The 22,381-nt window shown below is 43.8% G+C and overlaps 1 protein-coding gene across 2 annotated transcripts in view; it reads left to right on the forward strand.

Annotated features, from left to right (window-relative positions):
* Positions 1-22,381, forward strand: part of LOC121582747 (calmodulin-regulated spectrin-associated protein 1-B) — a 200,627-nt gene that overhangs the window by 72,037 nt on the left and 106,209 nt on the right. For both annotated transcript variants that reach the window (XM_041898825.2, XM_041898826.2), the window contains exon 3: positions 12,715-12,977. In XM_041898825.2, the coding sequence (XP_041754759.1) occupies positions 12,715-12,977 (263 nt within the window). The remainder of the gene's footprint in view (positions 1-12,714; positions 12,978-22,381) is intronic.

A 22,381-nucleotide genomic window follows, 5' to 3' on the forward strand; every position in this document is an offset into this window, starting at 1 on the left:
GGAGCAGCAGACTCAGGCGGCGGTACCTCAAGCACTCGCTCGCTCAACAATATTTCTAACACTGCTTTCCTCACTTCGGCTTTCACTAAAACCCTTGATATCGGTACAGAAAAGTGGTCAGCCAAAGCCTGTAGATCCACTCTACGGCAATTCTCAAAAACCTCCCACGTAGGGTTTTCCAAAAATGCATCCAACTCAAAAGTAGCCATCCTAAACTAGCAACACGAGCCGTCGAATACTGAACACACACAAAAAAAACTGGTAGTTACAGCTGCCAAGCTCAACACTGAACCAGACACTAACTAATTTGCATGAGTATCAATGAGATAGATCCCAGACGAACCCCCACATTATGTTTGATGGTGGGGATGGTGTTCTTGGGGTCATAGGCAGCATTCCTCCTCCTCCAAACACGGCGAGTTGAGTTGATGCCAAAGAGCTCCAATTTGGTCTCATCTGACCACAACACTTTCACCCAGTTCTCCTCTGAATCATTCAGATGTTCATTGGCAAACTTCAGACGAGCCTGTATACAGTGGGGAGAACAAGTATTTGATATACTGCCGATTTTGCAGGTTTTCCTACTTACAAAGCATGTAGAGGTCTATAATTTTTATCATAGGTACACTTCAACTGTGAGAGACGGAATCTAAAAAAATCCAGAAAATCACATTGTATGATTTTTAAGTAATTAATTTGCATTTTATTGCATGCCATAAGTATTTGATCACCTACCAACCAGTAAGAATTCCGGCTCTCACAGACCTGTTAGTTTTTCTTTAAGAAGCCCTCCTGTTCTCCACTCATTACCTGTATTAACTGCACCTGTTTGAACTCGTTACCTGTATAAAAGACACCTGTCCACACACTCAATCAAACAGACTCCAACCTCTCCACAATGGCCAAGACCAGAGAGCTGTGTAAGGACATCAGGGATAAAATTGTAGACCTGCAAAAGGCTGGGATGGGCTACAGGACAATAGGCAAGCAGCTTGGTGAGAGGGCAACAACTGTTGGCGCAATTATTAGAAAATGGAAGAAGTTCAAGATGACGGTCAATCACCCTCGGTCTGGGGCTCCATGCAAGATCTCACCTCGTGGGGCATCAATGATCATGAGGAAGGTGCTACAGAACTACATGGCAGGACCTGGTCAATGACCTGAAGAGAGTTGGGACCACAGTCTCTAAGAAAACCATTAGTAACACACTACGCCGTCATGGATTAAAATCCTGCAGCGCACGTAAGGTCCCTCTGCTCAAGCCAGCGCATGTCCAGGCCCGTCTGAAGTTTGCCAATGACCATATGCATGATCCAGAGGAGGAATGGGAGAAGGTCATGTGGTCTGATGAGACAAAAATAGAGCTTTTTGGTCTAAACTCCACTCGCCGTGTTTGGAGGAAGAAGAAGGATGAGTACAACCCCAAGAACAACATCCCAACCGTGAAGCATGGAGGTGGAAACATCATTCTTTGGGGATGCTTTTCTGCAAAGGGGACAGGACGACTGCACCGTATTGAGGGGAGGATGGATGGGGCCATGTATTGCGAGATCTTGGCCAACAACCTCCTTCCCTCAGTAAGAGCATTGAAGATGGGTCGTGGCTGGGTCTTCCAGCATGACAACGACCGAAACACACAGCCAGGGCAACTAAGGAGTGGCTCTGTAAGAAGCATCTCAAGGTCCTGGAGTGGCCTAGCCAGTCTCCAGACCTGAACCCAATAGAACATCTTTGGAGGGGAGCTGAAAGTCCGTATTGCCCAGCGACAGCCCCCGAAACCTGAAGGATCTGGAGAAGGTCTGTATGGAGGAGTGGGCCAAAATCCCTGCTGCAGTGTGTGCAAACCTGGTCAAGACCTACAGGAAACGGATGATCTCTGTAATTGCAAACAAAGGTTTCTGTACCAAATATTAAGTTCTGCTTTTCTGATGTATCAAATACTTATGTCATGCAATAAAATGCAAATTAATTACTTAAAAATCATACAATGTGATTTTCTGGATTTTTGTTGTAGATTCCGTCTCTCACAGTTGAAGTGTACCTATGATAAAAATGACAGTCCTCTACATGCTTTGTAAGTAGGAAAACCTTCAATATCGGCAGTGTATCAAATACTTGTTCTCCCCACTGTACATGCTTTCTTGAGCAGGGGGACCTTGCGGGCGCTGCAGGATTTCAGTCCTTCATGGCGTAGTGTGTTACCAATTGTTTTCTTGGTGACTATGGTCCCAGGTGCCTTGATCATTGACAAGATCCTCCCGTGTAGTTTTGGGCTGATTCCTCACCGTTCTCATGATCATTGCAAGTCCACGAGGTGAGATCTTGCATGGAGCCCCAGGCCGAGGTAGATTGACAGTTCTTTTGTGTTTCTTCCATTTGCAAATAATCGCACCAACTGTTGTCACCTTCTCACCAAGCTGCTTGCCGATGGTCTTGTAGCCCATTCCAGCCTTGTGTAGTTCTACAATCTTGTCCCTGACATCCTTGGAAAGCTCGTTTGTCTTGGCCATGGTGGAGAGTTTGGAATCTGATTGATTAATTGCTTCTGTGGACAGGTGTCTTTTTATACAGGTAACAAGCTGAGATTAGGAGCACTCCCTTTAAGAGTGTGGTCCTAATCTCAGCTTGTTACCTGTATAAAAGACACCTGGGAGCCAGAAATCTTTCTAATTGAGAGGGGGTCAAATAATTATTTCCCTCATTTAAAATGCAAATAAATTTATAACATTTTTGACATGCGTTTTTCTGGATTTTTTTGTTGTTATTCTGTCTCTCACAGTTCAAATTAACCTACCATTAAAATTATAGACTGATAATTTCTGTGTCAGTGGGCAAATGTAAAAAATCAGCAGGGGATCAAATACTTTTTTCCCTCACTGTAAGTGACATAAAGAATGATAGTAACAAGCTTTGGCCCACCTTAAATGAAAGTTTTGGCAAAAGGGCCAAAATTTGAATCAGATGGCTCATTAATCACAAAAACCACTGATATTGCCAACTACTTTAAGGATTTTTTCATTGGCAAGATTAGCAAATTTAGGCATGACATGCCAGCAACAAACAATGACACTACACATCCAAGTATATCTGACCAAATTATGAAAGTGTGGAAGAGGTGAAAAAATGATTGTTGTCTATCAACAATGACAAGCCACCAGGGTCCGACAACTTGGATGGAAAATTACTGAGGATAATAGCGGAAGATATTGCCACTCGTATTTGCCATATCTTCAATTTAAGCCTACTAGAAAGTGTGTGCCCTCAGGCCTGGAGGGAAGCAAAAGTTATTCCCCTACCTAAGAATAGTAAAGCCCCCTTTACTGGCTCAAATAGCCGACCAATCAGCCTGTTACCAACCCTTAGTAAACTTTTGGAAAAAATTGTGTTTGACCAGACACAGTGCTATTTTACAGTAAACAAATTGACAACAGACTTTCAGCACGCCTATAGGGAAGGACATTCAACAAGCACAGCACTTACACAAATGACTGATGATTGGCTAAGCGAAATTGATGATAAAAAGATTGTGGGGCTGTTTTGTTAGACTTCAGTGCGGCTTTTGACATTATCGATCATAGTCTGTTGCTGGAAAAACGTATGTGTTAGGGCTGTGGCGGTCACGAAATTTCGACAGCCTGTGATTGTCAAACAAATAACTGTCGGTCTCATGGTAATTGACCGTTAATTAACATAAACACATATAGCATCTCCTGGCTTCCACACATAACCTACAAGCCACTGATGCAGACCTTTTTGGAACATGTCATCAATGCACTTAAATAGCGACTGGAGGACGCTTTTCCCCGTGGTTTATTTTCATGCCAGCCAGGTAGGCTATACTCCTGTTATAAATATAAGCAATATGCTTAATATTAGGAAAGTTGAGAAATAAATATAGTAGGCCTAGCCTATATAAAGATGATTGGATCCTCGTATTTTTATTAGCGGCCATCACTCTGTTTTCTGCCGCAATTGCATAGCCTATAAAAATGTTGCACAACCTGAGCTCATGGGCTCTCATTAAGTGTTTGATTAGATTTTTGAATACATTTGCATTGATGTCAGAGTGATTAGAGGGGCAATAGAGTGCTGAGTACCAGGCAGTTAGCATGTTTGGTAAGCTACTAATGACCAGCAGCAGCATCAGAGCTTGGAGAAGCCTAATTACCGTGACTAAACGGTCATGTGGAATTTGACTGCCGTTATGACTCGTGACCGCCGGTGTGGCGGTAATACTGTCACAGTAACAGCCATACTTTATGGCTTTACACCCCCTGCTATAATGTGGATAAAGAGTTACCTGTCTAACAGAACACAGAGGAGGTTCTTTAATTGAAGCCTCTCCAACAAAATCCAGGTAGAATCAGGAATTTCCCAGGGCAGCTGTCTAGGCCCTTTACTTTTTTTCAATCTTTACTAACGACATGCCACTGGCTTTGAGTAAAGCCAGTGTGTGTGTGTGTACGTATGCAGATGACTCAAAACTATAAACGTCAGCTACCACAGCAACTGAAATGACAGCAACACTTAACAAAGAGCTGCAGTTAGTTTCAGAATGGGTGGCAAGGAATAAGTTAGTCCTAAATATTTCTAAAACTAAAAGCATTGTATTTGGGCAAATCACTCACTAAACCCTAAACCTCAACTAAATCTTGTAATGAATAATGTGGAAATTGAGCAATTTGAGGAGACTAAATTGCTTGGAGTAACCCTGGATTGTAAACTGTCATGGTCAAAACATATTGACAAAACAGTAGCTAGGATGGGGAGAAGTCTGTCTATAATAAAGCGCTGCTCAGCATTCTTAACAGCACTATCCACAAGGCAGGTCCTACAGGCCCTAGTTTTGTCTCACCTGGACTACTGTTCAGTCGTGTGGTCAGGTGCCACAAAGAGGGACTTAGGAAAATTACAATTGGCCCCGAACAGGGCAGCATGACTGGCCCTTGGATGTACACAGAGAGCTAACATTAATAATATGCATGTCAATCTCTCCTGGCTCAAAGTGGAGGAGAGATTGACTTCATCACTGCTTGTATTTGTGAGAGGTATTGACATGTTGAATGCACAGAGCTGTCTGTTTGAACTACTGGCACACAGCTCGGACACCCATACATACCCCACAAGACATGCCACCAGAGGTCTCTTCACAGTCCCCAAGTCCAAAACAGACTATGGGAGGCGCACAGTACTACAGTCGTGGTCAAAAGTTTTGAGAATGACACAAATATTAATTTTCACAAAGTCTGCTGCCTCAGTTTTTATGATGGCAATTTGCATATACTCCAGAATGTCATGAAGAGTGATCAGATGAATTGCAATTAATTGCAAAGTCCCTCTTTGCCATGAAAATGAACTTAATTCCCAAAAAACATTTCCACTGCATTTCAGCCCTGCCACAAAAGGACCAGCTGCCATCATGTCAGTGATTCTCTCGTTAACACAGGTGAGAGTGTTGACGAGGACAAGGCTGGAGATCACTCTGTCATGCTGATTGAGTTAGAATAAAAGACTGGAAGCTTTAAAAGGAGGGTGATGCTTAAAATCATTGTTAACCATGGTTACCTGCAAGGAAACACGAGCCGTCATCATTGCTTTGCACAAAAAGGGCTTCACAGGCAAGGATATTGCTGCTAGTAAGATTGCACCTAAATCAACCATTTATCGGATCATCAAGAACTTCAAGGAGAGAGGTTCAATTGTTGTGAAGAAGGCTTCAGGGCGCCTGAGAAAGTCCAGCAAGCGCCAGGACCATCTCCTAAAGTTGATTCAGCTGCGTGATCGGTGCACCACCAGTGCAGAGCTTGCTCGGGAATGGCAGCAGGCAAGTGTGAGTGCATCTGCACACATTGAGGCAAAGACTTTTGGAGGATGGCCTGGTGTCAAGAATGGCAGCGAGGAAGCCACTTCTCTCCAGGAAAACCATCAGGGACAGACTGATATTCTGCAAAAGGTACAGAGATTTTACTGCTGAGGACTGGGGTAAAGTAATTTTCTCTGATGAATCCCCTTTCCGATTGTTTGGGGCATCCAGAAAAAAGCTTGTCCGGAGAAGACAAGGTGAGCGCTACCATCAGTCCTGTGTCATGCCAACAGTAAAGCATCCTGAGACCATTCATGTGTTGGGTTGCTTCTCAGCCAAGGGAGTGGGCTCACTCACAATTTTGCCTAAGAACACAGCCATGAATAAAGAATGGTACCAACACATCCTCCGAGAGCAACTTCTCCCAACCATCCAAGAACAGTTTGGTGACGAACAATGCCTTTTCCAGCATGATGGAGCACCTTGCCATAAGGCAAAAGTGATAACTAAGTGGCTCGGGGAACAAAACATCGACATTTTGGGTCCATGACCAGGAAACTCCCCAGACCTTAATCCCATTGAGAACTTGTGGTCAATCCTCAAGAGGCGGGTGGACAAACAAAAACCCACAAACTCCAAGCATTGATTATGCAAGAATGGGCTGCCATCAGTCAGGATGTGGCCCAGAAGTTAATTGACAGCATGCCAGGGCGGATTGCAGAGGTCTTGAAAAAGAAGGGTCAACACTGCAAATATTGACTCTTTGCATAAACTTAAAGTAATTGTCAATAAAAGCCTGACACTTATGGAATGCTTGTAATTATACTTCAGTATACCATAGTTACAGTGGGGAGAACAAGTATTTGATACACTGCCGATTTTGCAGGTTTTCCTACTTAAAGTATGTAGAGGTCTGTAATTTTTATCATAGGTACACTTCAACAGTGAGAGACGGAATCTAAAACAAAAATCCAGAAAATCACATTGTATGATTTTTAAGTAATTAATTTGCATTTTATTGCATGACATAAGTATTTGATACATCAGAAAAGCAGAACTTAATATTTGGTACAGAAACCTTTGTTTGCAATTACAGAGATCATACGTTTCCTATAGCCCACTCCTCCATACAGACCTTCTCCAGATCCTTCAGGTTTCGGGGCTGTCGCTGGGCAATACAGACTTTCAGCTCCCTCCAAAGATTTTCTATTGGGTTCAGGTCTGGAGACTGGCTAGGCCACTCCAGGACCCTGAGATGCTTCTTATGGAGCCACTCCTTAGTTGCCCTGGCTGTGTGTTTCGGGTCGTTGTCATTGTTACGGATACAGGTATCCTGTGTCTTTTTGTGTTTTTCCTCTCCTTCTGCCCTAATCACAGGTGTCCTGTATGTTCCTGATTGGTGGTCGTTGGGGTGTCTGCTGATTGCTGAGGTGGACCAATCAGTGGACATTCCTCTGCATTGCACCACCTGTTTCTGGTTTTTCAATCACACATCCCATTGTTTAAAAGCCGGTCAGTTGTGTTTGTAGAGAGGAGACTATTTTCCGTATGTGAGTATGAATACTGTGGTGTCCTGTGTACTCACTCATTTGCTGGTTACTCTGTTTGGTAACTTTGTTGTGTGTTTCTGGGAAAAGGGGAATTTAAGCAAGTTGCCCTTGGGCATACGTTAACCGTAGGAAGAAAACTGTCTAAAAACACTAGTTAGACCTGAGCGGACCACCCACTGTATTTTTGTATGATTAGCAGTAGCTTAGCGGTTCTTGAGGCAGGCAAGATCAGTTTAGGGGTTTTTCACACTATTGTTTCATTTCTTGGGTCCTGCTCAGCCCTTTTTCCCAAACCTTTACCGTGTGTTCAAAAATAAACATTTTATGTTTGACGGTAGTTTATGGTTGTCGTGTAGTTTTTGTTCTCACTGTTCCATGTCACGATTCTAAGTTGCATGAAATGTTACGGGTCTCTTGTCCATCCCCCCCTAGACGTTTAAAGCCACGGGGTTCGTAACATAATGTGGGGGTTCGTCCGGGATAATTCTCATTGATACCCATGCTACTCATGCAAATTAGTGTAGTGTCTGGTTCAGTGTTGAGCTTGGCAGCTGTAACTAACTGGTTTTGTGTTCAGTATTCGTCGGCTCGTGTTGCTAGTTTAAGATGGCTACTTTTGAGTTGGATGCCTTTTTGGAAAACTCTACGTGGGAGGTTTTTGAGAATTGCCGTAGAGTGGATCTACAGGCTTTGGCTGACCACTTCTGTACCCATATCAAAGGTTTTAGTGAAAGCAGAAGTTAGGAAAACAGTGTTAGAGATATTGTTGAACGAGCGAGTGCTGGAGTTACCGCCGCCTGAGTCTGCTGCTCCTGTAGGGGATGTGGCTGCTGCTCCTGTAAGCCTGTCGGTGTCTGAGGACGAGGCTCCAGCCACATTGCCCCGTTTTGACCCACTCTCCCCACTGTCCGACAGTGATGTTAGGATGGATGTCCGCTCGACACGGCTCCAAATGGAGGCGGAAGAGCGGGCACAAATCAGGCAAGACAAGCTGGAAATGCGTAAGCTAGAGGCAGAACAGGAGACGCGTAAGCTAGAGGCAGAACAGGAGACGCGTAAGCTAGAGGCAGAACAGGAGACGCGTAAGCTAGAGGCAGAACATGAGACGCGTAAGCTAGAGGCAGAACAGGAGACGCGTAGGCTTGATCAAGAACTGGAGAGGCGTAAACTGGAACTAGAGGCAGAAACCGCGAGGTTAGTCTGCTCATACTATGCCTGCTAGTGAGCCGTCCTCACCAGCTGTGTCGTCTGCTACTTTTGATATTAGTAGACAGATCACCTTGGTACCTGTGTTTAGGGAGTCAGAGGTTGATTCCTATTTCAGTGTTTTTGAACGTATAGCAGTATCATTGAAATGGCCCGAAGAGGTATGGTGCCTATTACTTCAGTGTAAATTAACAGGTAAAGCCCAAGAGGTTCTGTCAGCGCAGACAGCTTGAATTATGACGTGGTCAAAGCTACTGTTCTTCGTGCCTATGAGCTTGTTCCTGAGGCATATCGACAGAGATTTAGGTCTCATAAAAAGTATTCTACTCAGACTTATGTGGAGTTTGCTAGAGACAAAGGAAATCTGTTTGACAAATGGCACAGTGCTAGTAAGGTAACTGATTTTAACTCTCTACGGGAGTTAATCTTGTTAGAAGAGTTAAAAAATTGCTTACCCGAACGCATTGTAGTTTATCTGAACGAACAGAAAGTATCCTCACTGTCGGAAGCGTCTGTATTGGCAGACGAGTTTGTGTTTACGCATAAGAGCGTGTTTTCGGCTCGTACGGAGAGCAGGGACGCAGAGTTGCTAACTTTTAGTCCTAGTCGACCAGCAGTACATCCAGCACGCCCAAAAGATGTGTGTCACTGTTTATATTGTCATAAGGTGGGACATATGGTTAATGATTGCTTTCTGCTAAAACGCAAACGGGATGCCTCAGCACGCCAGGCAGCCAACGGGTGTTGGGCTGATTCGTATGGTTGTAAGGCCGGAATCAAAGCAGATGCCTCATGGTGAATGTGGTTTGAAAGTCACAGTCCCAGATCACAGTTATGAACCGTTCATTTTTGAGGGGTTTGTTTCCATATCAGATGACGAAGCATCTCAGCGCCCGGTTAGAATCCTCAGAGATACTGGTGCAGCGCAGTCGTTCATACTATCTGACGTGTTGCCCTTGTCCAATAATACATATTGTGGTTCCAGTGTGTTAGTACAAGGAATTGAAATGGGATTCGTCCCAGTGCCATTGCACTTTGTGAACGTACACATTGAGTTAGTTAGTGGATTGTTCAGAGTTGGAGTACGTCCTATGTTGCCAGTAAAAGGTGTGACATTTATAATGGACAACGATATTGCCGGAGGAAAGGTGGTACCCATATTGGAGGTATTGGATAAAAGTGACCAGTCTCTCTCCGAGGAGCTGGCACAGGGTTATCCAGATGTGTTCCCCGCTTGTGCTGTCACACGTGCTCAAGCACGACAAGTGGGTGACGTGATAGATTTGTCGAACACGATTCTATTCAGAGAGTGTGACCCAGAGGATAGTTTGGGTGCTACCTCTGGTAAGCTGGTGCAGTCTGACCAACAGCACAGAGAAAGGAAGAAGGATGTGGAACTTGTTGCTGAGGCAATACAGTTACCAGTCACTCGTGAGCAGCTGATCGCTAACCTGAAGGTTGACATTAGCCTGGCTAAATGTTTTTCTAGTGTTGTCTCAGAGGAGGAGCTAAAGAAGAAAAACATGGCATACTTCATTGATGGTAATCTCCTCATGCGTAAATGGACATCCCATGTTGACGCTGGCGGAGATTGGAATGCTGTTTACCAAATAGTGATTCCTACAGCCTTTCGACAAAATGTTTTATCCCTTGCTCATGATCACTAGTGGTCCGGACATCTGGGAGTCACCAAGACTTATGATCGGGTTTTGCGACATTTCTTTTGGCCTGGTTTAAAACGAGGTGTGGCTCAGTTCTGTCGGACTTGCCACACCTGTCAAGTGACTGGGAAACCGAACCAGGTTATTCCTCCCGCGCCTCTTTGTCCCATACCGGCCATAGGTGAAACATTCGAACATGTGATGGTTGATTGTGTTGGACCATTACCAAAGACAAAATCTGGTAACCAGTTTCTGTTGACGATTATGTGTGTGGCCACCAGGTACCCAGAGGCCATTCCTCTGCGAAGGATTACTGCTCCTGTGGTGAGTAAAGCGTTGATCAAATTCTTAACTTTTGGGTTACCTAAGGTGGTACAAACTGATCAGGGTACGAATTTCCTTTCTAAACTTTTCAAACAAGTGTTAAAATCCTTGTCAGTTACACACCGTGTGTCAAGCGCATATCACCCAGAGTCTCAGGGTGATACGTTGGCAGATGCTTTGTCTCGTGTTTAAAGAACTAGGTTTTTTGTTATCCCGTCAGGATGCGGTTGATCTTTGAATTTTGGGTGTTGTGATGGTACGTGTGTCGCAAATCATTGTGGTTTGCTCTTTTAAGGGTGGGAGTGTTACGGATACAGGTATCCTGTGTCTTTTTGTGTTTTTCCTCTCCTTCTGCCCTAATCACAGGTGTCCTGTATGTTCCTGATTGGTGGTCGTTGGGGTGTCTGCTGATTGCTGAGGTGGACCAATCAGTGGACATTCCTCTGCATTGCACCACCTGTTTCTGGTTTTTCAATCACACATCCCATTGTTTAAAAGCCGGTCAGTTGTGTTTGTAGAGAGGAGACTATTTTCCGTATGTGAGTATGGATACTGTGGTGTTTTGTGTACTCACTCATTTGCTGGTTACTCTGTTTGGTAACTTTGTTGTGTGTTTCTGGGAAAAGGGGAATTTAAGCAAGTTGCCCTTGGGCATACGTTAACCGTAGGAAGAAAACTGTCTAAAAACACTAGTTAGACCTGAGCGGACCACCCACTGTATTTTTGTATGATTAGCAGTAGCTTAGCGGTTCTTGAGGCAGGCAAGATCAGTTTAGGGGTTTTTCACACTATTGTTTCATTTCTTGGGTCCTGCTCAGCCCTTTTTCCCAAACCTTTACCGTGTGTTCAAAAATAAACATTTTATGTTTGACGGTAGTTTATGGTTGTCGTGTAGTTTTTGTTCTCACTGTTCCATGTCACGATTCTAAGTTGCATGAATTATGTTACGGGTCTCTTGTCCATCCCCCCCTAGACGTTTAAAGCCACGGGGTTCGTAACAGTCTTGCTGGAAGACCCAGCCACGACCCATCTTCAATGCTCTTACTGAGGGAAGGAGGTTGTTGGCCAAGATCTCGCGATACATGGCCCCATCCATCCTCCCCTCAATACGGTGCAGTCGTCCTGTCCCCTTTGCAGAAAAGCATCCCTATGCTTCACGGTTGGGATGGTGTTCTTGGGGTTGTACTCATCCTCTTCTTCCTCCAAACACGGTGAGTGGAGTTTAGACCAAAAAACTCTATTTTTGTCTCATCAGACCACATGACCTTCTCCCATTCCTCCTCTGGATCATCCAGATGGTCATTGGCAAACTTCAGACGGGCCTGGACATGCGCTGGCTTGAGCAGGGGGACCTTGCGTGCGCTGCAGGATTTTAATCCATGATGGCGTAGTGTGTTACTAATGGTTTTCTTTGAGACTGTGGTCGCAGCTCTCTTCAGGTCATTGACCAGGTCCTGCCGTGTAGTTCTGGGCTGATCCCTCACCTTCCTCATGATCATTGATGCCCCACGAGGTGAGATCTTGCATGGAGCCCCAGACCGAGGGTGATTGACTGTCATCTTGAACTTCTTCCATTTTCTAATAATTGCGCCAACAGTTGTTGCCTTCTCACCAAGCTGCTTGCCTATTGTCCTGTAGCCCATCCCAGCCTTGTGCAGGTCTACAATTTTATCCCTGATGTCCTTACACAGCTCTCTGTTCTTGGCCATTGTGGAGAGGTTGGAGTCTGTTTGATTGAGTGTGTGGACAGTTGTCTTTTATACAGGTAACGAGTTTAAACAGGTGCAGTTAATACAGGTAATGAGTGGAGAACAGGAGGGCTTCTTAAAGAAAAACTAACAGGTCTGTGAGAGCCGGAATTCTTACTGGTTGGTAGGTGATCAAATACTTATGTCATGCAATAAAATGCAAATGAATTACTTAAAAATCATACAATGTGATTTTCAGGATTTTTGTTTTAGATTCCGTCTCTCACAGTTGAAGTGTACCTATGATAAATATTTCAGACCTCTACATGCTTTGTAAGTAGGAAAACCTGCAAAATCGGCAGTGTATCAAATACTTATTCTCCCCACTGTATCTACCAACAATTTTAATTCAACTTGACTCTCTCTTTTTTCTCTCCACCTCCTCCTCTGCATCTCTCTCTCTTCCTCCCTCCCTCCTCCAGACCACATCCCAGAAGACCTGCGTGACCCCTTCTACACGGACCAGTATGAGCAGGAGCACATCAAGCCACCCGTCATCCGACTGCTGCTGTCCGGGGAGCTGTACTGCCGTGTCTGTGGCCTCATCCTGAAGGGCGAGCAGGCCTCGGCGCTGCAGTCCCACCTGTCCGTCATCCAGGCCCTCTCCCGGAAAGGCATCTACGTCCTGGAGAGCGACAACAACCCAGTCTCCGACGGCGACCTGGACTGTAGCCCCATCAAGATGGTGAGTAGAACGTACTGGGCTGGATAGGGAGTTGTAGTTGGATTATGGGTTTAGGGTTTGAGTTTGGGCTGGGAAAGCTTAGTGTCGGAGGGTATGTGTTGCTATGTGTCTGCGTCCATATTTGGCTCTGGCTTTTGGAGTTGTTTCATTTAACTCCCCTACAGTTTTATTGATACAAATGAAGTAACCCTAATAAAATGTTGGTTTGTATACCAAATAGGAAATAAGAAGCCCTCTGTTTTGTTTTTGTACTTTTAGTGCAGCAGCTATGCCTGGTGGTGTTTACAGCAGTAAATGTGGCGCTACAGTGACAGTATTGTAACGCCTGTCAACAGTAGGGAACGATGGGGACAGGAAGGCCATCTGCTTTGACCCTGCTGTGGCATGTCTTCTGGCCAAATTAGCAGCACAGACACCAGCACTGTGTGTGTTAGTAAGAATTGTAAAACATTGTGTACGTGTGTTTTTGTTTTACTGTACTTTAGGGGTGTAACCCACAGTTCGGTACGTACTGCTGTTTTTGGGTCACGGGTTCGGTTTCGGTACAGCGGGAAAATTAAATGCCAACAGTTACTGTAGTTCATTTTCGTTTACAAAGTGTTGGTATTCCTGATTCCATATGATCATGAGTCCTATAATGCCTGATGAGAGCACAATCAGGAATAGCAACACTTTGTGAAATGGTTTGTCGAGATCGGTGTGGAAGAATATGACTGGCCTGCACAGAGCCCTGACCTCAACCACATTGAACACCTTTGGGTTGAATTGGAATGCCGACTGCGAGCCAGGCCTAATCTAAACCAACACCAGTGCCCGACCTCACTAATGCTCGTGGCTGAATGGAAGGAAGTCCGCACAGCAATGTTCCAATATCTACTGGAAAGCCTTCCCAGAACAGTGGAGGCTGTTATAGCAGCAAAGGGGGGGGGGGCAACTCCATATTAATGGCCTTGATTTTTGGAATGAGAAGTTCGACGAGCAGGTGTCCACATACTTTTGTTCATGTAGTGTATGTATGTGTATACATACACTACCGGTCAAAAGTTTTAGAACACCTACTCATTCAAGGGTTTTTCTTTATTTTTACTATTTTCTACATTGTAGAATAATAGTGAAGACATCAACTATGAAATGACACATATGGAATCATGTAGTAACCCAAAAAGTGTTAAACAAATCAAAATATATTTTATTATTTGAGATTCTTTAAATAGCCACCCTTTGCCTTGATGACAGCTTTGCACACTCTTGGCATTCTCTCAACCAGCTTCACGAGGAATGCTTTTCCAACAGTCTTGAAGGAGTTCCCACATATGCTGAGCACTTGTTGGCTGCTTTTCAAATCAAATGTTATTTGTCACATTCACGTGTTTAGCAGATGTTATAGCGGGTGTAGCTAAATGCTTGTGCTTCTAGCTCCGACAGTGCAGTAATATCTAACAATTTCACAACATATACCCAATACACACAAAAAAGTAAGGAATGGGATTGAAGAATATATACATATATGGACAAGCAATGACAGAGCGGCATGGACTAAGATACAGAAGAATATTATAGAATGCAGTATATACAGTGAGGGAAAAAATTATTTGATCCCCTGCTGATTTTGTACGCTTGCCCACTGACAAAGAAAAGATCAGTCTAATTTTAATGGTAGGTTTATTTGAACAGTGAGAGATAGAAGAACAACAAAAAAATCCAGAAAAACGCATGTCAAAAATGTTATCAATTGATTTGCATTTTAATGAGGGAAATAAGTATTTGACCCCTCTGCAAAACATGACTTAGTACTTGATGCCAAAACCCTTGTTGGCAATCACAGAGGTCAGACGTTTCTACCATAAAAATTATAGACTGTTCATGTTTTTGTCAGTGGGCAAACGTACAAAATCAGCAGGGGATCAAATACTTTTTTCCCTCACTGTACATATGAGATGAGTAGTGCAAGATACGTAAACATTATTAAAGTGACTAGTGTTCCATTTCTTAAAGTGGCCAGTGATTTCAATAGGCAGCAGCAGGCTCTAATGTGCTAGTGATGGCTATTTAACAGTCTGATGGCCTTGAGATAGAAGCGGTTTTTCATTCTCTCTGTCCCAGCTTTGATGCACCTGTACTGACCTCGCCTTCTGGATGATAGCGGGGTGAACAGGCAGTGGCTCCGGTGGTTGATATCCTTGATGATCTTTTTGGCCTTCCTGTGACATCGGGTGCTGTATGTGTCTTGGGGCGCGGGTAGTTTGCCGGTAATGAGTTCACTCTGCGGTCCAACTCATCCCAAACCATCTCAATTGGGTTGAGGTTGTGTGAATGTGGAGGCCATGTCATCTGATGCAGCACTCCATCACTCCTTGGTCAAATAGCCCTTATACAGCCTGGAGGTGTGTTTTGGGTCATTGTCCTGTGTAAAAACAAATGATTGTCCCGCTAAGCGCAAACCAGATGGGATTGCGTATCGCTGCAGAATGCTGTGGCAGCCATGTTGGTTGAGTGTGCCTTGAATTCTAAATAAATCGCAGACAGTGTCACCAGCAAAGCACCATCACACCTCCTCCATGTTTCACGGTGGGAACCACACATGCGGAGATCATCCGTTCACCTACTCTGCGTCTCACAAAGACCAGGACAGATTTCCAGACCAAAGGACAGATTTCCACCGGTCTAATGTCCATTGCTCATGTTTCTTGGCCCAAGCAAGTCTCTTCTTCTTATTGGGGTCCTTTAGTAGTGGTTTCTTTGCAGCAATTCGACCATGAAGGCCTGACTCACGCGGTCTCCTCTGAACCGTTAATGTTGAGATGTGTCTGTTACTTGAACTCTGTGAAGCACTTATTTGGGCTGCAATTTCTGAGGCTTATCCTCTGCAGCAGAGGTAATTCTGGGTCTTCCATTCCTGTGGCGGTCCTCATGAGAGCCAGTTTCATCATAGCGCTTGATGGTTTTTGCGACTGCACTTGAAGAAACTTTAAAAGTTCTTGACATTTTCCGGATTGACTGACCTTCATGTCTTAAAGTAATGATGGACTGTCATTTCTCTTTGCTTATATGAGCTGTTCTTGACATAATATGGACTTGGTCTTTTACCAAATAGGGCTATCTTCTGTATACCAACCCTACCTTGTCACAACACAACTGATTGGCTCAAACGCATTAAGGAGGAAAGAAATTCCACAAATTAACTTTTAAGAAGGCACACCTGTTAATTGAAATGCATTCCAGGGGACTACCTCATGAAGCTGGTTGAGAGAATGCCAAGAGTGTGCAAAGATGTCATCAAGGGAAAGGGTGGGTACTTTGAAGAATCTCATCTCAAATACATTTTGATTTGTTTAACACTTTTTTGGTTACTACATGATTCCATATGTGTTATTTCATAGTTTTGATGTCTTCATTATTATTCTACAATGTAGAAAATAGTAAAAATATAGAAAAACCCTTGAATGAGTAGGTGTCCAAACTTTTGACTGGTGCTGTATGTAAATAAGGTATTTCTGTTTTATATATATTATTCCATTTGCAAAAATGTCTAAACCTGTTTTCGCTTTGTTATTATGGGATATTGTGTGTAGATTGCAGATATTTTTTAAATATTTAATCAATTTTAGAATAAGGCTGTAACGTAACAAAATTTGAAAAAATTCAAGGGGTTTGAATACTTTCCGAATGCACTGTACTTTTCCTCAGCCAAGAATTCTATTAATGAACAGCAAAATCACATAGGCGCTGCGTGAGTTTCTAGTTTGGGAAAGCATATTTTTACCATAAAAATTCAAGCGTCATCGCATTTCCAGACTTATGTAAGATAACATTACGAATAGTAGGCTATGAGTAGATTGGATAGTCATAATGTAGGCCAATAATGTAACTCAATCACTGTTTGCAAAAAAGACTGTACAATGCATGGCTAAGCACTTAGATGCCTGGGCTTTAGGCTATATCTTTCTTTGCACGGGGAAAAAAATAATAATTCCGTTCTACTACACTTTATGACTGGAGATGTGTATATGACACATTACAGTTTAGCCTACTCTGCTGACACTGACAAACAGATAAATAAAAACGATGTTGTCCATGTAATAGGCCTATGAGAAGGGGACACTCAAATAGAATATGATGTCCATCTAAACTGGAGGCTGAAATTATTGTCCACAACAAACTTTTAATTGGCGCTGACCCAACAATGATAGAGTGAATATGCGCAGTGCGCACTCACCGGGGATCTGGTCAATGCTCTCCGCTGGTGCCAATAAGATAGGCTATAGGCCGACTGTTGTTCACTTAGAGAATTTTGGTAACTAAAAGACCGATTAGTATTTTCATTGTCTTCTATTTACAGCAGTAGCCATTTGTTTTCCAAACTTTGTTTTCCCACGATTGAATTTTGAAATATTGCGATATGCCTGGTGGGCCTCTACTTTTCACTGACAGTCACTACTCAACAATCATCTATTTGGTAATTGCCGCGCGGGCTGCCCAAATTGCGCACGCTGCCTTTCCTTCTGCCGAAACAGACTGTGGGACAGTTGTGAAACGATAGATCCCAAATTCCTACAACCAGTAGGCCTTGGTTACATAAAAGAAAAAGTAATGAATCTGATGCAAACGATTAGAACGTTTAGCTTAAAATGTTGATAAACTATTTCTTTAACATTATTAGCATAGCAATGCGCACAAGGCAGGAGGCTACACGTGAATGTGCATTTGGCTACCGGTCAATGAAAGAAAGTTGAAAACCAGTAGAACATGAAAAAAATAGGCTACTGGTTTCAATGGCATATGGAAGGCTTTATAAAATAATTGCCTCCACGGATATGGTCAGATTTTGCTTAGACTACTTTGAAGCAAGGTAAAACATGCCTCATATGTAGTAAAATGTTCAGGTTTCAAACAATTAACTAGCTACAGTGGGGAGAACAAGTATTTGATACACTGCCGATTTTGCAGGTTTTCCTACTTACAAAGCATGTAGAGATCTGTCATTTTTATCATAGGTACACTTCAACTGTGAGAGACGGAATCTAAAACAAAAATCCAGAAAATCACATTGTATGATTTTTAAGTAATTAATTTGCATTTTATTGCATGACATAAGTATTTGATACATCAGAAAAGCAGAACTTAATATTTGGTACAGAAACCTTTGTTTGCAATTACAGAGATCATACGTTTCCTGTAGGTCTTGACCAGGTTTGCACACACTGCAGCAGGGATTTTGGCCCACTCCTCCATACAGACCTCCTCCAGATCCTTCAGGTTTCGGGGCTGTCGCTGGGCAATACGGACTTTCAGCTCCCTCCAAAGATTTCCTATTGGGTTCAGGTCTGGAGACTGGCTAGGCCACTCCAGGACCTTGAGATGCTTCTTACGGAGCCACTCCTTAGTTGCCCTGGCTGTGTGTTTCGGGTTGTTGTCATGCTGGAAGACCCAGCCACGACCCATCTTCAATGCTCTTACTGAGGGAAGGAGGTTGTTGGCCAAGATCTCGCGATACATGGCCCCATCCATCCTCCCCTCAATACGGTGCAGTCGTCCTGTCCCCATGCTTCACGGTTGGGATGGTGTTCTTGGGGTTGTACTCATCCTCTTCTTCCTCCAAACACGGCGAGTGGAGTTTAGACCAAAAAGCTCTATTTTTGTCTCATCAGACCACATGACCTTCTCCCATTCCTCCTCTGGATCATCCAGATGGTCATTGGCAAACTTCAGACGGGCCTGGACATGCGCTGGCTTGAGCAGGGGGACCTTGCGTGCGCTGCAGGATTTTAATCCATGATGGCGTAGTGTGTTACTAATGGTTTTCTTTGAGACTGTGGTCCCAGCTCTCTTCAGGTCATTGACCAGGTCCTGCCGTGTAGTTCTGGGCTGATCCCTCACCTTCCTCATGATCATTGATGCCCCACGAGGTGAGATCTTGCATGGAGCCCCAGACCGAGGGTGATTGACCGTCATCTTGAACTTCTTCAATTTTCTAATAATTGCGGCAACAGTTGTTGCCTTCTCACCAAGCTGTTTGCCTATTGTCCTGTAGCTCATCCCAGCCTTGTGCAGGTCTACAATTTTATCCCTGATGTCCTTACACAGTTCTCTGGTCTTGGCCATTATGGAGAGGTTGGAGTCTGTTTGAGTGTGTGGACAGGTGTCTTTTATACAGGTAACGAGTTCAAACAGGTGCAGTTAATACAGGTAATGAGTGGAGAACAGGAGGGCTTCTTAAAGAAAAACTAACAGGTCTGTGAGAGCTGGAATTCTTACTGGTTGGTAGGTGATCAAATACTTATGTCATGCAATAAATTGCAAATGAATTACTTAAAAATCATAATGTGATTTTTTGGATTTTTGTTTTAGATAGTTGAAGTGTACTTATGATAAAAATTACAGACCTCTACATGCTTTGTAAGTAGGAAAACCTGCAAAATCGGCAGTGTATCAAATACTTGTTCTCCCCACTGTATATGTTTTCTAAATGCATTCTGCCTCCAGCTCATTGCAAAATGCTGTGACGCGCTGATGAAGCCTGCCTTCCGTTGCCTATGCATTTGAATGGTGAATGTGAAGCTCACTTAAATTAACAGTTGAGAAATAAAAATAGTTATTTTTAATTTAGTCCAAAAAACTGTTTTTAACACTCAATTGCATTTAGAATTGTTGCGCAAGATGGTGCCAACAGACATGGCAGCTCTGCTTCTAGCTCCTAAGCAACTTTGCAGTATTTTGTTTTTTTGTGTGTTACATTTGTACGTTATTAGCCCATAAAGTTTTTTTTTGTTATTACATACAGACGGAAATAACTTTTGAATATCAGAGTGGCGGTAACTCACCAGCATTACGACCAGAAATACGACTTTCCCAAATTGGGTCCTTTGTTTGTACCACCCAGGGCAATTGAACTTATCCCAGAGGCTGCTCCTAGACACTGCCGGCGGAGAAGAGTTATTCGGAGTGGACTTCTAGTCCGACTCAGGAGGCGTGCACACCATCCACTGCTTCCGAGTATATTACTCGCTAATGTTCAGTTTCTGGACAATAAAGTAGAATAGCTCAGGGTCGAATATCTCTTTCCAGAGAGACATCAGGGACTGTAACATACTCTGTTTCACGGAATCATGGCTCTCTCGGGATATACTGTCCCCGTTCATACAGCCAGCTGGGTTGTCAGTACATCGTGCAGACAGGAATAAAGAACTCCCCGGGAAGAAGGGCGGTGGTGTATGTTTAATAATTAACTACTCATGGTATGATTGTGGTAACATATAGAAACTCAAGTCCTTTTGTTCACCCAACCTAGAATACCTCACAATCAAATGCCAACCGTATTACCTCCCAAGATAATTATCTTCGGTTATAGTCACAGCCGTGTACAGTCGTGGTCAAAAGTTTTGAGAATGACACAAATATTGGTCTTCACAAAGTTTGCTGCTTCAGTGTTTTTAGATATTTTTGTCAGATGTAACTATGGTATACTGAAGTATAATTACAAGCATTTCATACGTGTCAAAGGCTTTTATTGACAATTACATTAAGTTTATGCAAAGAGTCAATATTTGCAGTGTTGACCCTTCTTTTTCAAGACCTCTGCAATCCGCCCTGGCATGCTGTCAATTAACTTCTGGGCCACATCCTGACTGATGGCAGCCCATTCTTGCATAATCAATGCTTGAAGTTTGTCAGAATTTGTGGGTTTTTGTTTGTCCACCCGCATCTTGAGGATCGACCACAAGTTCTCAATGGGATTAAGGTCTGGGGAGTTTCCTGGTCATGGACCCAAAATGTCGATGTTTTGTTCCCCGAGCCACTTAGTTATCACTTTTGCCTTATGGCAAGATGCTCCATTATGCTGGAAAAGGCATTGGTCGTCACCAAACTGTTCTTCGATTGTTGGGAGAATTTGCTCTCGGAGGATGTGTTGGTACCATTCTTTATTCATGGCTGTGTTCTTAGGCAAAAATGTGAGTGAGCCCACTCCCTTGGCTGAGAAGCAACCCCACACATGAATGGTCTCAGGATGCTTTACTGTTGGCATGACACAGGACTGATGGTAGCGCTCACCTTGTCTTCTCCGGACAAGGTGTTTTCCGGATGCCCCAAACAATCGGAAAGGGGATTCATCAGAGAAAATGACTTTACCCCAGTCCTCAGCAGTCCAATCCCTGTACCTTTTGCAGAATATCAGTCTGTCCCTGATGTTTTTCCTGGAAGAAGTGGCTTCTTTGCTGCCCTTCTTGACACTAGGCAGATGCACTCACACCTGCCTGCTGCCATTCTTGAGCAAGCTCTGCACTGGTGGTGCCCCGATCCCGCAGCTGAATCAACTTTAGGAGACGGTCCTGGCGCTTGCTAGATTTTTTTGGGCTCCCTGAAGCCTTCTTCACAACAATTTAACCTCTCTCCTTGAAGTTCTTGATGATCCGATAAATGGTTGATTTAGGTGCATTCTTACTAGCAGCAATATCCTTGCCTGTGAAGCCCTTTTTGTGCAAAGCAATGATGACGGCACTTGTTTCCTTGCAGGTAACCATGGTTAACAGAGGAAGAACAATGATTTCAAGCACCACCCTCCTTTTAAAGCTTCCAGTCTGTTATTCTAACTCAATCACCATGACAGAGTGATCTCCAGCCTTGTCCTCGTCAACACCCTCACCTGTGTTAACGAGAGAATCACTGACATGATGGCAGCTGGTCCTTTTGTGGCAGGGCAGAAATTCAGTGGAAATGTTTTTTTGGGGATTAAGTTCATTTTCATGGCAAAGAGGGACTTTGCAATTCATCTGATCACTCTTCATGACATTGTGGAGTATATGCAAATTGCCATCATCAAAACTGAGGCAGCAGACTTTGTGAAAATTAGTGTTTGTGTCATTCTCAAATCTTTTGACCACGACTGTATATTCCCCCTCAAGCTGATACTACGATGGCCCTCAAGGAACTACACTGGACTTTATGCAAACTTTAAACCACGTATCCTGAGGCTGCATTTATTGTAGCTGGGGATTTTAACAAAGCAAATTTGAGGAAAACGCTACCGAAGTTCTATCAACACATTGACAAACAGGCAAAACGTCAGTACAGAGACAAAGTTGAGTCGCAATTCAACGGCTCAGACACGAGACGTATGTGGCAGGGTCTACAGACAATCACGGATTACAAAGGGAAAACCAGCCACGTCGCAGACACGTCTTGCTCCCGGACAAGCTAAACACCTTCGCCTGCTTTGAGGATAACACAGTGCCACCGACGCGGCATGCTCCCAAGGACTGTGGGCTCTCGTTCTCCATGGCCGACGTGAGTAAGACTTTTGAGCGTGTTAACCCTCGCAAGGCTGCCGGCCCAGACGGCATCCCTAGCCGCGTCCTCAGAGCATGCACAGACCAGCTGGCTGGAGTGTTTACGGACATATTCAATCT

This window comes from Coregonus clupeaformis, chromosome 15 (genome assembly GCF_020615455.1).
Source record: "Coregonus clupeaformis isolate EN_2021a chromosome 15, ASM2061545v1, whole genome shotgun sequence".
Taxonomy (NCBI): Eukaryota; Metazoa; Chordata; class Actinopteri; order Salmoniformes; family Salmonidae; genus Coregonus; species Coregonus clupeaformis.